The sequence below is a fragment of the Somniosus microcephalus genome, chromosome 3 (assembly GCF_052327205.1).
Source record: "Somniosus microcephalus isolate GS21.2 chromosome 3, FLI_Smic_1.0, whole genome shotgun sequence".
Lineage (NCBI taxonomy): Eukaryota > Metazoa > Chordata > Chondrichthyes > Squaliformes > Somniosidae > Somniosus > Somniosus microcephalus.
In genome coordinates this window covers 84,023,128-84,039,704 of record NC_140989.1, presented here as the reverse complement: position 1 = coordinate 84,039,704, position 16,577 = coordinate 84,023,128, and the positions used below count along the sequence as shown (strand labels likewise).

Below are 16,577 nucleotides of genomic sequence, written 5' to 3'. Positions count from 1 at the left end.
GGAATTACAGATAGCAGGATGATTGAAGGACTAACCTAGGTTGTTCCTGATATACCTATCAATTCGTCCAATAAAAAGCGACGAGTTAGGAACGTAACTAAAGGTTTTTATTGACTAAATAACAGAGCCCACCCTCGTGGGTGATCGGGTCCAACAAGGAGGAATACCAGCCAGTCGACTACCTTTATACCTGGGCAGGTAGGTGGAGCCATGGGCGGAGTCGGAGGTGGTCAGCCCAGGTATAACAGCGCGACAAGAGGCGACCTCGTATAGTGATACAACAGTGAGAACAATACAACAGTGATAACTATAGTGTAACGATAGTGAACGATAAAAGTGGTTTACCACATTCACCCCTTGTTTAGATTTGAGTCCGGCGGGGTGAAGTGTACTACCAGTTCTGGTATGTCAGTCTGTCCGGCGGCCTCGTCAGCCTCTCCGATCGTCGCAGCGGCGGTGCTGCATTATCTGGTGTTAATGCTGGTGTCTGCGTGGTCGGCGAAGGCTCGTGGGGTTCCGGCATGCCGTCTACCTGGGCTGGAATTGGGGGGGGTAAAGGTGGTGTCTCCGGAGTGCCCGAGGGTGCGAGGTCTCGTAAGGAGACAGTGTCCTCCCGCCCGTCTGGGTAAGCCACGTAGGCGTACTGGGGGTTGGCGTGCAGGAGGTTCACCCTCTCGACCAGGGGGTCCGTTTTATGGGCCCTCACGTGCTTTCGCAGCAAGACGGGCCCCGGAGAGGTCAGCCAGGTTGGTAGAGTGGTTCCCGTAGTCGACTTCCTGGGGAAAACAAACATTCGTTCATGGGGGGTGGCGTTAACGGCAGTGCAAAGTAGTGACCGGATGGAGTGCAGCGCTGTCGGGAGGACTTCCTGCCAACGGGAGGTTGGGAGGCCCTTAGACTTTAAGGCTAAGAGGACGGCCTTCCATACCGTCGCGTTCTCTCTTTCCACCTGGCCGTTCCCTCGGGGGTTGTAGCTGGTGGTCCTACTTGCTGCAATACCTCTCGCTAGTAGGAACTGACGGAGTTCCTCGCTCATGAAGGAGGAGCCCCGGTCACTATGTATATAGTTCGGGAACCCGAACAAGGCGAAGAAGTCGTTCAGGCACTTGATGACCGTGGTACTGGTCATGTCTGGGCAGGGGAAGGCAAAAGGGAAACGGGAGTACTCATCAACGATGTTGAGGAAGTACACATTGCGGTCAGATGACGGTAGAGGCCCCTTAAAGTCGATGCTCAGGCGCTCGAAGGGGTGGGTGGCCTTGATCAGGCTTGCTCTGTCCGGCCTATAGAAGTGCGGCTTGCACTCTGCGCAGGTCTGGCAGTTCCTGGTCATGGTCCTGACCACCTCGATGGAGTAGGTCAGGTTGCGGGCCTTAATGAAATGGTAAAGTCTGGTGACCCCGGGGTGGCAGAGGTCGTTGTGGAGGGTCTGAAGTCTATCAATATGCGCGCTGGCGCATGTAATTCGTGAAAGAGCATCAGGGGGTTCGTTCAGCTTACCTGGCCGGTACAAGATATCATAATCGTAGGTGGATAGCTCGATTCTCCACCTCAAGATCTTGTCGTTCTTGATTTTGCCCCTCAGCTTGTTATTAAACATGAAAGCAACCGAACGTCGGTCGGTGAGGAGGGTAAATCGTTTGCCTGCCAGGTAATGCCTCCAGCGCCGTACCGCCTCCACAATTGCCTGGGCTTCCTTCTCGACCGACGAGTGTCGGATCTCGGGGCCCTGTAGGGTCCTCGAGAAGAAGGCCACCGGCCTCCCCTCCTGGTTAAGGGTAGCGGCTAGGGCGAAGTCGGATGCATCGCTCTCCACTTGGAAGGGGATGGACTCATCCACTGCGTGCATTGTGGCCTTGGCTATGTCTCCCTTGATGAGGGAGAAGGCCGCGCACGCTTCCTCCGTGAGGGGGAAGGATGTGGACTTCATGAGGGGTCTGGCTTTGTCCGCATAATTGGGCACCCATTGGGCATAGTAGGCGAAGAGCCCCAGGGTTCTCTTAAGTGCCTTAGGGCAGTGGGGGAGGGGTAGCTCCATGAGGGGGCGCATTCTTTCGGGGTCGGGGCCGATGAGTCCGTTCTCTACTACACAGCCAAGGATGGCAAGGCGCGAGGTGTTAAACACACATTTCTCCTTATTGTAGGTGAGGTTCAGCCGTTGGGCCGTACGGAGGAATTTCTCCAGATTCACGTCATGGTCCTGCCGGTCGCGGCCGCAGATGGTGACGTTATCTAGATAGGGGAATGTGGCCTGCAGTCCGTTCTGGTCAACCATCCGGTCCATCTCCCTTTGGAAGACCGAGACCCCGTTGGTGACACCGAAGGGGACCCTAAGGAAGTGGTATAGGCGCCCATTCGCCTCGAAGGCGATGTACTGGCGGTCCTCTGGGTGGATAGGGAGTTGGTGGTAGGCCGACTTAAGGTCGATGGTTGAGAATACGCGGTATTGTGCAATCTGATTGACCATGTCAGATATGCGGGGAAGGGGGTATGCGTCCAGCTGGGTATCTGTTTATGGTCTGGCTGTAGTCGATGACCAGGCGATTTTTATCGCCGGTCTTAACGACCACGACCTGGGCACGCCAGGGGCTGTTGCTCCCCTCGATAATGCCCTCTTTCAGGAGGCGCCGCACCTCAGAGCTAATGAAGGCTCTGTCCCCAGCGCTGTACCGCCTGCTCTTGGTAGCGACGGGTTTGCAGTCGGGGGTGAGGTTAGCGAACAGGGAAGGTGGCGGCACCTTGAGGGTGGATAGGGTGCAGGTGTTACGCGGTGGGCGGTTTAACATTCGCTGGTTGTCGACTGTGAGTGGGGGGAGGGGTCCACCGTATGCTAGGGTTACACTTTGGAGGTGGGATTGGAAGTCCAGCCCTAGTAGGACGGCAGCGCAGAGCTGGGGGAGGACGAGGAGTTTAAAATTTTTATACTCCGTACCCTTAACCGACAAGGTCACAACACAGTAGCCGCTAATGTCCGTGGCGTGGGACCTCGATGCCATCGAGATTCGGTTGCGCGTTGGCAGGACAGGGAGGGAGTAGTGGCTCACCGTGTCTGGGTGGATGAAGCTCTCCGTGCTTCCGCTGTCGAACAGGCAGGTCGTGGCGTGGCCGTTTACTTTGATGTCCATCATCGACTTGGACAGGTGGTGTGGGCGGGCCTGATCCAGAGTGACGGAGGCTAGTGTGTAGGTAAGCGAGTCGTTGTCGTCTGCGGGCGAGGCGGTCGTCTGGCCCGGTGGCAGTCGGGCGTGGTGGGTAAAATGGCGTCTCCCACGAGGTAGGACAAAATGGCGGAGAAGATGGCTGCCCCCATAACTCACATGAGGCACTATTGGGGTCGGTTGCCTTGATCAAAGATGGCCGCCCCATGACTCACGTGTGGGGATGCTGGCCTCAGTTGCCTTGAAAGAAGATGGCCGCCCCCACAGTTCGCATGAGGCACTGCTGGCCTCTGAAGATCCGCTCCTGCAGGCCTTAGAGAAGTGGCCTTTCTTCCTGCAGGTTGAGCAGGTAGAGTTCCTGGCTGGGCAGCGCGACCTCGGGTGCTTCTCCTGGCCGCAAAAGAAGCAGCCGGCGGCCCGATCGCGGGTGCCCGATGTCGGAGCCGGTACCGGGGGTGGCGGTCCCGGTCGGGTCCGGGACGCCGACGCTGAGGTAGGTCCCGGGGGCGGCGCTGCGAAGGGTATTGCGGTAGGGGTCGGGCCCGAGTCCCAGGGTCGCGAGCAGTACCTGGAAAACGCCTCCTGGTCCTGATGGGCCACCTCTAGGGAGAGAGTGAGGGCTTCAGCTTTGTCCAGGTCGAGGTCTTTAGCTTCAAGCAGTCTTTGCCGTGAGTAGTCGGACCGTAGGCCTTTCACAAAGGCATCGCGGATATTATCTTCCGTATTTTCAACAGCCGTCACCGCTTTAAAGTCACAGTTCCTGCCGAGTGCTCTTAGCGCCCGTAAAAATTCAGCTACAGACTCTCCTGGCTGTTGCGGGCGGGATCTCAGGAGGTGCCTGGTGTACATGTAATTTACCGGGCTCCGGTACTGCTGTTTCAGTAGGTTGATAGCGGCCTCGTATGTAGTCGTGTCCTGGATGAGTGCGTATACTCTCGGGCTCGCTTGGGCGTTCAGAACTCTTAGTTTGGATCTCTGAGGGACGCCGGATTCTTCCAGGTAGGATTCGAAGCAGTCCAGCCAGTGTTTGAAGTTGAGGGCTGAGTTTGCTGCCTGTGGGTTTAGATCCAGGTACGGTGGTTTGAGGGCTTGCAGCCATGCTGGCTGGTGTGGCTGTGCTTCTGGGAGGGCTTCTGGCTGGCCAGTAGTAGACATCTTTAAAATTTAGTCAATAAAATTGATATACCTCTCAATTCGTCCAATAAAAAGCGACGAGTTAGGAACGTAACTAAAGGTTTTTATTGACTAAATAACAGAGCCCACCCTCGTGGGTGATCGGGTCCAACAAGGAGGAATACCAGCCAGTCGACTACCTTTATACCTGGGCAGGTAGGTGGAGCCATGGGCGGAGTCGGAGGTGGTCAGCCCAGGTATAACAGCGCGACAAGAGGCGACCTCGTATAGTGATACAACAGTGAGAACAGTGATAACAATACAACAGTGATAACTATAGTGTAACGATAGTGAATGATAAAAGTGGTTTACCACAGTTCCGCCTATCCTCACAGTTTCCTACTACACCATAACACCATTACTACTGAAGTATAAATTCTCCAAGCTAAGTAAAGGTCTAGTTTTGATGGTTTAATCTGTAGACTCTTTTCCCCCATGCTATAAAACTGAGTGTCTGCCATGTCAGCCCAAGTTAATGCACTAGTTTATGCTATCCGAATGGAGGCAAGACATTTTTGATTGCTTTATAGGGTTTTAATTAATAGATCAGAAATGTTAGCTTTTGGAGTGCCATGGCATTGGGGATGGTTCAACAATGTAATGAGCCCTAAGGTGCTGAGCAGAGTACTGCCTGCTGCACAACATTATGAACATTGTCCCTAAAAAGATACATCCCCTCTTTTCCTGAGCTCTCGAAACCGCTGCTGCTTTTCCTGTGACACAATAGCTGTGCTGTCCATGAATCTGCTGACTCATCCTTAGGCGCTGGCTTAGAGCTTGGGAAAACTTGTCGCTTCTATGCAAGTGCCTTCAATTTTCAGACCTGAACCTCAAACAATCATGTTTCTATACTTGGGCCACGTTACACAAAGTTGGGTCTAGCCTCAGTTTCTTTAAAATGGTGAAAGAAAATAATGTTAAGTAACTTGTGCATAAATGCAGAATGGAACAAGGGGTATAAAAATAACTTTGGAACAACAGGAGATCCAACTCCTCCACATCTTTGTAGTCAGTCTTGAAATCATTGCTTGTGGAACCCGCTGGTGCTGTCTTCAGCATTCTGCATGTGAATGTAATCAGAAGGGGGGAAATTGTAAAACATTGAAGTAGGAATTTTCAATGAAATATGCAAGACATGTTCAAATCTGGTAGTCATTTTATTTCTGGATCTATATAATAATTAAAATGTAATATGCATTTGCTAAGCTGTTAAATGTTTTAAAATTTAACCAAATCAGTAGGCGTACAGTTGTCACCATCCATTTTAATAGTCATATTGAAGTTGCACATTTGGGGTGACCCATATTGCTGCTGCTATGGCCAAGTCCAGCAAACTGTTCTGATGTGACAGTGGAAACTGTCAGCCATTTTGAAAATATAATCGGAACTTCCCTGATATTACAATGAGTGAGTGGCAGGACTTTTTAATGTTATACCAGATAAATTACAACATACTTACAGTTGACACAGGAGATGCAACACCTGCCCTTTTACCTCCTCCCTTTCCACTGTCCAGGACCCCAAACACCCCTTCCAGATGAAACAGCGATTTACTTATACTACTTGCAATTTAATATACTGTATTCGCTGCTCACGATGCAGTCTCCTCTACATTGGGGAAACCAAATGCAGATTGGGCGACCGCTTTGCGGAACACCTCCATTCAGTCAGTAAAGGTGACCCCGAGCTTCCGGTCGCCTGTCACTTTTGAGGATGACTTGCTTCCACATTAAAAATGAGTTTGCTGGTGACTGATGAGTTCCAGGTCCCGAACTTCATTTTAAAGGGTGGAAGATGCCTGTGCGTGAATTCTTTTAACGTGGGGTGGCCGTTGCACATCAGCTACCACGGGCTTGACAGAGCAAGGTCTTGGTCCAATGGCAAGGGGATCCAAGACGATTGGAGACCAGGCTCTGCTACAACGGCACACACACACACACACACACACACACACCACACAACACACACACCACACACACCACACACACACACACACACACACACACACACACACCTACTGCCCTCCTTCCTGTTCCAATGAAGCTCAGCGTAAGCTCGAGGAACAGCACCTCATCTTTCGATTAGGCACTCTACAGTCTTTTGGACTCAACATTGAGTTCAACAATTTCAGACTATAACCCCTGCCCCCATTTTTCAGGCTGTATGATTCTGCCATCCCCATTTGCAACATTTAATCTTTCCTGCCTCCTCCCCTAACACAGACTGTTCCTTCAGACCCTCCCCTCTCCCTGTCTATGCACTTGCTTAAAATCTGTTACATCTCTAGCCTTTTGCCAGTTCTGAAGAAGGGTTCCAGACCTGAAACGTTAACTCTGTTTCTCTCTCTATGGATGCTGCCTGGCCTGCAGAGTGCTTCCAGCATTTTCTGTTGTTATTTCTGATCTCCAGTGATATTGCTTACAGACAAAAAAAGGTGTCTCCTTATAATTATGTCTCTATTTCCCCACTTGTTAATTCTTTTTGTATTGTTCTCTGTCTTTATCTTCTCTCTCTTTCGTGCCCCCCCTGCCCCCCCCACCCCCGGGCCCGGTATGGATTTCCTATACATTTCTCACTGTAACACTTTTTTTGTATTGTAAGTGTCTTCTTTCATCTGTATGCCTAACTACGCTATGGCTTTCACACACATTCCTTTGCACTTACTGTACCTATTTATGACCTTAAAGCCAAGGTATGCAGAAAGGGAGATTCTAAGAAGGGCTGCAACGTGGGCAATTGAGACAGAAGATGGGGCTGAGTGAGATTGTTGGGTGGGGGAGACGAGGGTTTGGGGTTCGATTATAAGCGGGAGGGCACTGCAACATGAGAGGTAGTGAAGGAGGACTAGACTTCGGAATAATTGTGTAGGATGGGCTGTAGGAGTGCTGGCTCTGAGAATACTCCGGATTGTGGTCTAAGTACTGTAAAGAAATTGGGGTAGCTGAGCTCTCCCAGTACTCGTGGGAGTGGCTCGGGCCTGGGAATACTCTGGCTAGGCTGGATGCATAAGAAATAGGAGCTGGTGTAGGCCATTTGGACCTTCGAGCCTGCTCCGCCATTCACTAAGATCATGGCTAATCTTCCACCTCATCTCCATCTTCCCGTGCTATCCCCATATCCCTTAATTCCCTTAGTATCCAAAAATCTATCACTCTCTGTCTTGAATATACTCAATGACTGAGCATCCACAGCTCCCTGGTAGAGCATTCCAAAGATTCACAACCCTGAGTGAAGAAATTCCTCCTCATCTCAGTCTTAAATGGCCGATCCCTTATTCTGAGACTGACCGCCTAGTTCTAGATTTCCCAGCCAGGGGAAACTGCCTCCTGAAAGTATTCCCCCCACCCCCATGCTGAGAAAAGGCATAGGTCCCACTTGGGGGCTTGTAGCTGCAGAGGCAAGTTGTCATCAATCCCAGCTTCTGACTGTCATTCTGTCTCCCAGGAGAGTACTAGAAAAATGTTCACTCATTAGCCTGATTGGGGCGTGAGACAGGTTACATCTCCCAGATCGTCCGTGTCGGTTCAGGAGGGGGAAGGTACCTCTATTGTACCACTACAGGTGTAGGTGCCCACCACAATTTATGTAACTGACCCTGTCCCCGGGTTTAAGGATGGGGTCACTGGTGGGCAGAAGTCTCATCTCGCCGTACTTCCGACAGCTCTTGACTTTTTCTTTGGCATTTCTGCCCTCGGGAATTTAAAAACCAGCTGCATTCCGATCTATGTCTCCAGCCTAAAGCAATACCAATGTTGACCAGGCAGTTCATTGTCTCCTTGGCTTGAAGGGAGGAGCCAAGCATACAATCCAAACAGAAACAGCCTGGTGATTTGTTCAGTTAAATGCATGACTGGCAGCTGCTTTGATTTTATTAGCAGTTATTCAAATACATTAAGCCTCTGCAATTGTTTTTGGGATGTTTATTGGGAGAAGATCACACATGCATCATGCATACACTCAAGTACATATCCGCACATGCGAGCACACACATGCATAAGCATACACCCATATATGTATGTGTGTGTTTCTTTTATATATACTTACATTTATGAATATCGACAAGGACTTCAGACAGTGAAGTACTTTTGAAGTGTAGCCATTGTAATGTAGACAAACGTGTCAGCTAATCTGCACACACTAAGGTTTCTCGAGCAGCAGTGACACTGGGAGAACTCCTCAGGCTCTCCTTCGAATAGTGTCATGGGATTTATTTACATCCACCTGATCGGGCAGCTGGGGCTTTGGTTTAACGTCCCATCCGAAAGACAGCACCTTGCTGCGCTAACGTGTCATCCTAGATTATGTGCTTAAGTCTCTGGAGTGAGGTTTGAAGCCACGACTTTTTGTCTCCGTTTAGTATCTCAAACACTGGAGTTTGAAAACAATTTAAACTTTCTAATTTTGTGATCGCATTTTAAGGTGCAATTATTTTCTTTCCCTTTTAGGGGTCACTCAGACTGGATCAAAGAGCAGTGGGAGTTACGACAAGATTGGTGGCCTGCATTTCATTTCAGTGAATATCGAGCACATAAGAATTTTGAAGAAAATGAGAGCTATGCTTGCAGGAAAGCGATGATTGCAGGAATCCTAATGGGGAAAGGTAAATCAAAAAATCTCATTGTTAGGTCAATGTTGTCTTAAAAAGTTCAAAAGGCATTTGACAAAGCACCACATAATAGACTTGTTAGCAAAATTAAAGCCCATGGGATTAAAGGGGCAGTGGCAACGTGGATAAAAAAATTGGCTAAGGGACAGAAAGCAGAGAGTAGTGGTGAATGTTTCTTTTTCAGACTGGAGGGAGGTATAGAGTAGTGATTCCCAAGGGTTGTTATTAGGACCACTGTTCCATTTGATTATATATCAATGATCTGGACTTGGGTATACAGGGCATCATTTCAAAGTTTGCAGATGATACGGAACTCCGAAATATAGTAAACCATGAGGAGGATAGTAACAGACTTCAGGGGGACATGGGCAGACTGGTGAAATGGGCAGACACATGCCAGGTGAAGTTTAACATAGAAGTGTGAAGTGATACATTTTGGTAGGAAGAATGAGGAGAGGATATATGAACTAAATGGTACAATTTTTGAAGGTAGCAAGACAAGTTGAGAAGGCTGTTTAAAAAGGCATGTGGGATCCTTGGCCTTATTAATAGAGGGATAGAGCACAAAAGCAAGGATGTTATGATGAACCTTTAAAACACTGGTTAAGCCTCAGCTGGAGTATTGTGTTTAATTCTGGGCACCGAAATTTAGGAAGGATGTCAAGGCGTTGGAGAGAGTGGAGAAGAGATTTACTAGAATGGTATCCGGGATGAGCGACTTCACTTATGTGGAGAGACTGCAGAAGCTGGGGTGGTTGTTCTTCGAGCAGAGTAGGTCAAGAGGAGATTTGATAAGCGGTGTTCAAACTCATGAATGATTTTGATAGAGTAAATAAGGAGAAACTGTTTCCAGTGGTAGAAGGGTCTGTAACCAGAGGACACAGATTTAAGGTGATTGGCAAAAGAACCAGAGGCGACATGAAACATTTTTTAGGTTGTGTTGGGATGCACTGCACTGCCTGAAAGGGTGGTGGAAGCAGTTTCAGCAGTAACGTGGAAAAGAGAATTGGATAAATACTTGAAAGGGAAAAAAAATTACAGGGCTATGGGGAAAGATCAAGGGAGTGGAATTAATTGGATAGCTCTACCAAAGAGCCGGCACAGGCACGATGGGCTGAAGGGCCTCCTGTGCTGTATCATGCTATGACTCGATGAAATGTTTTGAGTTTTTAAAGGAAAATTTCAAACAATTGAAAAGGTGGTTTTGTATACAAAAACAATTGTACATGTTTTGAATGAAATGGTTACTTATCCTTCTCCCTCCTGAGGTTATTTTTCCTTTTTTAAAAAAAATAAAATGCACAGTATAAAATATGCAGGCATAGACATCAGATTTTTTTTCTGATTTGATGTTTTTGGGAGTTTAAGCAGCTTTAAAATATTAGTTTTTAATGAGTAACCGAAACTTTATTCATTTATTGAGATTTTTTTCCGCCGAATTGTTCTTTCAAATTGCTGTCCCTAAGATGGTGATGAAACAAGCCAACCTAACAATTGGAGAAAGCCTTCTGGCTTCTGCACTCCCTAGTGGCAGAAATAGTCCCATCTGTCCACGTACACCATTGTGCTCTGGAATGAGTGTCGGACTCTGATGAGGTAGGAATGTGCAGCTGGACGATTAGAGCCGAGTGAAAATGTGTGAAAATGTGTGAAACCCTGACTGAGCCCCCGATCCAGGAATGGCTCTCCATCAATGACACTATTTTAACAGCTGAGGTTTTCTTTTTCAACTAAAAAGTTCAATGATGTGCACATGTGTATAATATATTTGCCTACTATACAGAACATGTTCCAATCTAAATGGTAATTAGTGAAAAGTAAATTTAAAGATGATATCCGAGGAACTTCTTTACTCGGAGTAATGTTTTAAGTAATTTGTCAGACAGATAATAGCGGTAAAAATATTGGAGGGGGTTTCATGTTTTGATGAGAGATTTGATAGGTTGAGTGGCCTTTACTCATCCCTGAACTTTCTTAGACTTAACAGTATTTCACAGGAAAAGTGCGTGTGTCCCAGTTATGCTTATTATAAATCACTGGACACAGACAACAAGAATAACTTTAACAGGTCTTTACTATTCGGAGGTCAGGGCTGAACTGCCCAGCAAATCCCTACACAACGTTTATATACCGGTGTGGTCACCACCGGTATTACAGTATACAGCAGCCAAGAGAAAGTAGTACATCTCTTAAGGTAGTTCTCTTAAGGTGGAACAGGTTGCATACACCACAATCCTCCCTTTTTAGCTTAACAGTTATATCCCCATTTAACATAACATAATAACATATAGATATATATATATATACAACTTCATACAAAACAGTTCAAAGATTCAGTCTCTGAGGAGGCCTCCTGATTCGAGTTGGATAACGCTTTTCAGGGGTCTCTGATTCTCGTTGCTGGGGTGACTCATCTAGTTGATCTCTTATGGATTGGACATCATCCTCAGGTACATTCACTTCTGAGGTAGATGCTTCAGGTTCACTAACTTCTTCCACGGTTGTCTCTGCCGTAACCCTGGGTTCGACCCTTGTTCTCGATTCTACCAGTTGGTCAGCATGACGCCGTATTACATTTTCACCAATATCTACCGTGTACATCAGGGGTCCTTGTCTGGCCCGAATTGTTCCAGATTGCCATTTCTCGTTTTTATAGTCCCGGGCTAACACTGGTTGTCCTATTTTGAAACTCCGAGTGGTCTTGTTATTTATATGCTGGAACTGTTTGTTTTCAACTTCCCTCCGCACATTTGGTTTTAACAAGTCCAACCTGGACCGCAACCTCCTGTTATAGAACATCATGGCAGGACTTTGGTTTGTCACTGCATGAGTGGCGTTTCGATATGCCAGTAGGAATTTGTCCACCTTGTGTTGTAGTGGAATCTGATCTTCGCTCATGGCCTTTATTGCTTTTTTGAACGTTTGTACAAATCTCTCGGCCAACCCGTTTGTAGCCGGATGATATGGGGCAGAGGTATAATGTTTCACCCCATTCTTCATGAATTTCTGGAATTCTTCTGACACGAACTGCGGTCCGTTGTCTGAACATATTTGTTCTGGCAATCCATTTCTTGCAAATATCGTTCTTAGCACCGCGATCGTCTTTTCCGAGGTAGTGGTAGTCACCTTAATCACTTCTGGCCATTTAGAATGTGCGTCCACCGCAATTAAAAACATGGAGTCCATGAATGGACCAGCAAAGTCAATATGTACACGTTGCCATGGGGTTGAAGGCCATTCCCATGGATGCAGCGGTGCAATCGGAGGTGCATTTTGCACTTTTTGGCACCCTGAGCAGCTTTTCGTCAGCTCCTCTATCTGTTGGTCGATACCCGGCCACCACACATAAGCCCTAGCAAGGCTTTTCATCTTGACTCCCCCCAGATGACCTTCATGCAGTTCCTTTAGAACTCTCTCTCTTAACTTAGGAGGAATAATCACCCTTGTTCCATACATCAATGTTCCTTGACAGACGGACAGCTGTTCTCGTCTTGCTGAGAATGCCGGTAACAGTGGATCACCATGTGCTGGCCATCCCTTCACTGTCACTTCGTAGACCCGGGACAGTGTCGGGTCGTTCCTGGTTTCTCTTTCAATACTTGCATTGGTGACTGGTAAACATTCGATGATGGTCGAGTGAAATAACTCGTCAACCGTCGGTGCCTCCTCCTCTGTAGGTAGTGGCAGGCGCGACAGCCCATCAGCATTACCATGCTGCTTTGTACCTTTGAATTCGATCTGATATTGATGTGCCCCTAGGAAAAGGGACCATCTCTGGAGTCTCTGTGCTGTCGTCACCGAAACACCCTTCTTAGGGTTAAAAATGGATACCAACGGCTGGTGGTCTGTCAGAAGCGTAAACTTTTGGCCCTGCAGGTAATGATTAAACTTCTTTACTCCCCACACAAGGCTGAGAGCCTCCCTATCTATCTGAGCATAGCTGCGCTCAGCGGAGGTCAATGATCTGGATGCGAACGCAACTGGCCTCTCCAGGCCATTTGGCAACTTGTGTGAGAGTACTGCCCCAATACCATATGCAGAAGCATCACAAGCCCAACGAATAGGCAGCGTTGGGTTGAAGTGAGCCAACACTTCCTCTGAGGTGATCAATGCCTTGCTTTTGCGAAAGGCCCTCTTACAGTCCTCGCTCCACTTCCATGGTACTCCCTTCTGCAAAAGAGCATTCAGCGGGTGCAGCACCGTGGATAAATTTGGCAGAAACTTATGGTAATAGTTAATCAACCCTAGGAATGACCTCAACTGGGATACATTACCCGGAGCGGGAGCCTTCACAACAGCTTCGATCTTGTCAGGAGACTTATGAAGCCCCTCCTGGTCAATGACATGACCACAGTACGAGATCCGCTTCTGAAAGAACTCACATTTCTGGCGATTAACTCGAAGTCCATATTCTTTCAATCTGGTGAGCACCAGTTCCAAATTTGCAAGGTGTTCCTCGTCATCATCTCCTGTAATCAGAATATCGTCCAGGTAACATTGTGTGCCTGGAATTCCCTGTAATACCTGCTCCATGGCCCTCTGCCAAATTGCTGGAGCCGATGCCATTCCAAAAACCAGTCTATTATACCGGTACAAGCCTCTATGCGTGTTGATCGTGAGATACTGGCGTGACTCTTCCTCAACTTCCATCTGTAAGTACGCCTGTGCCAGGTCTATCTTGGTGAAGTGTTTCCTGCCAGACAACGAAGCGAAGATATCCTCAATCCGCGGAAGCGGATACTGCACCGTGTGAAGCACCGGATTAACAGTGATCTTGAAATCTCCACAGATGCGAACCTTCCCTGGTTCCCCCGGCTTGTTGCTCGATGAACGCTTCATGACGGGGACAATGGGCGTGGCCCACTCACTCCAGTCTACCTTAGACAGTACTCCTGAACGTTCTAGCCCTTCCAGCTCTGCTTCCACAGCAGGTCGTATCGCATAAGGTACCGGTCTGGCTTTGAAAAATTTCGGGTTTGCATGTTCTTCAACCTTGATGTTTGCCGTAATTCCTCTGTGTTCCCAGTCCCTGTTGGAACACCTCTTTAGCATCGTCCAATATTCTGGACAATCGTTTAGATTTGACATCTTTTTTACCGGAATCTACCGTTAGTGCTTTTAAGGAATGCCAGTCCATATTTATTTTCCTAATCCACTCCCGTCCCAGTAGTGGTGGACCTCCCTCAGGTAGCACATATAAGTCCATTCCTCGGCTTTCTTTGCCCTTGTGGACCACCTTTACCTCTATCTTCCCGATGGGGTATACTCTTTGCCCCGTGTATGTTTTCAATACAATCTCCGTATCCCGTAGGGGAATATGTGGGAATAACCTTTTGTAATCTTTCTTATTCATGACCGTCAATGCCGATCCAGTGTCCAATTCCATCTTCACTTGGACTCCTGCTATCTGAAGTGTGACCCAGATTGTTTGGAGGTCTGCTTCATTACCAACATTGTGTACTCTTAGACTACCCAGTTCATTACTGCTGGAGTCTGAATCTGACTTCTGTTCGTTCGAACTGTTCTCTGTCACCTTGTGTACCTTTCTGTACTTTTCCTGCGGTGACTTTTTGTTGCTGGTCTTCTTTCCTGACCGGCATACTTTAGCTATGTGACCAAGCCTGCCACATTTTCTGCATTCCTGATTTTTGAACCAGCACTGGTTCTGATCATGCGTTGTCTTTCCACAACGATAACATTTTACTGTACCCAAGACCATTTGATTGGTGCTGAGTTCCGGTGACCGTAGCTGCATTTCCGCAGTGCCTCTCGCTGCGGCTTCGTGCGATGCTGCAATAGTGACAGCTTTATCAAGCGTAAGATCATTCTCCTCAAGCAGTCGCTTTTGTGTTCCTTCTTTTATCAATCCACACACAAATTTATCTCTCAGCGCATCTGCTAGTCCTGTTCCAAACTGACAGTACTTTGATAGCTTACGCAGTTCAAATAAAAATTCAGCGTTGCTTTCGTCTTTCAGCTGCGTTCTTCTGTAAAATTTAAATCGTTCCGCTATCATCATCAGCGGCGTGGGGTTTAAATGATTTTTCAGGACAGTAACAATATTCGCGAAAGTCTGATCCGCCGGTTTATCTGGTGACAGAAGGTGCTTCAATAGCCCGTATGTCTTCGCACCCATTGAGCTTAATAAGGTTAGTGCTTTCTCATCATCTGGTACCTTATTTGCTTTACAATAAACTTCCATGCGTTCTACATACGTGGTCCAATCTTCGATATCGCTATCAAAGGTATTAATGCTCCCATGTTTAGGCATCCTTGCAAGTTTTTAAATTTTTCTTTTTCTCAAAATGGCGGCTTCCCACGCTTGACTTCTTCCCCCGCCTACTAAAATGGCGGCTTCCCGCGCTTGGCAGTCTTTCCCGCGCTCGTCGTCTTCCCCCGCCGACTACAATGGCGGATTCCCGCGTTTGCCTTCTTCCCCCCCCGCTGGCTGCAATGGCGATTGCCGTTCTCGCCTCCCCAGCGGTTCTCAATTCCCCGACGCTGCTTTTACTCCCCCGCGGTTCCCGTGGGCATTCACGCTTCCCCCTGCTGTTGCGCCTCTCAGCCCCGCATGCAGCCCGGTCCTTTACACCGGCTGCGTTTGAGTTCTCCGCGGCTCTCGTGCCTTAAGCTGCCCCAGTCGCTGCGCCTCTCGGCCTCGATTGCAGCCCGGCCCTTTTCACCGGCCGTGGTCGAGTTCTCCGCCCTTTTTCTCCGTTTTCCCTCCCCCACTCCACAGTCAACGCGGCCGACTTTCTGCTCGTGTCGCTGATCGGCTTACCCACCACCGTGGTAGAAGGGATGATCACTGCCTGTCGCTGATGGAGGGCTTCGTGGTCAGAATTTTTCTTTTTAACCCGGGTTCTCGATGCCTCCCGTGCGATGGTGCTCAGCAGGATGATGAGGGCGGATGCCTCTTCTCGACGCCCGTTCTGAGGACGAAGCTGCCTTGGATGTAAAACTGCCGCGGATGTAAAACTGCCGCAGGGTAAGATCGGACTCGTCGCCACTGTTAAGTCTGTGTGTCCCAGTTATGCTTATTATAAATCACTGGACACAGACCACAAGAACTTTAACAGGTCTTTACTATTCGGAGGTCAGGGCTGAACTGCCCAGCAAATCCCTACACAACGTTTATATACCGGTGTGGTCACCACCGGTATTACAGTATACAGCAGCCAAGAGAAAGTAGTACATCTCTTAAGGTAGTTCTCTTAAGGTGGAACAGGTTACATACACCACAAATACCTTTAGACTGGTATTGTCTATTTTAGTTAGTAGTCACTGATTTAGAGAAAGCATTAGGGCCTAGAGTTTGCACAGGGCAATTCGCCAGAAATTGGCCAAACCAATGTAAAAGATTGCGAAATTTTAAATGTATGTTACGTCAAGCGTCAATCGATCTTTTGCGCTGGTTTAAACAACATTGTGCTGCAAGCTGGCTCCGCCCACAAAACTAGCCACGTTCCCAGATTGAAATAATGAGCATAACGAGTTTCCGTCACTTGCAACTGTTTGAGGAAGCTCTTTAAAATTAGCTAGTGGTTTTTTTAGGTGTAAAGCCACAATTTAAACGTTTTTAAATGTTAAATATTTAATTTACTAAGAAATTGATTAGTGTACACCAATGAAACTAGTAA

At 48.0% G+C, this 16,577-nt stretch overlaps 1 protein-coding gene across 6 annotated transcripts in view; it reads left to right on the top strand.

Annotated features, from left to right (window-relative positions):
- The window catches only part of taf1a (TATA box binding protein (TBP)-associated factor, RNA polymerase I, A), a 70,570-nt gene that overhangs the window by 35,142 nt on the left and 18,851 nt on the right, over positions 1 to 16,577 (top strand). For 5 of the 6 annotated variants that reach the window (XM_085981299.1, XM_085981300.1, XM_085981302.1 and 2 more), the window contains one exon: positions 8,777 to 8,931. In XM_085981299.1, coding sequence (XP_085837425.1) covers positions 8,777 to 8,931 — 155 coding nt within the window. Of the gene's footprint in view, positions 1 to 8,776; positions 8,932 to 16,577 lie in introns of those variants that run through there. The other variant, XM_085981304.1, reaches the window with a different exon arrangement.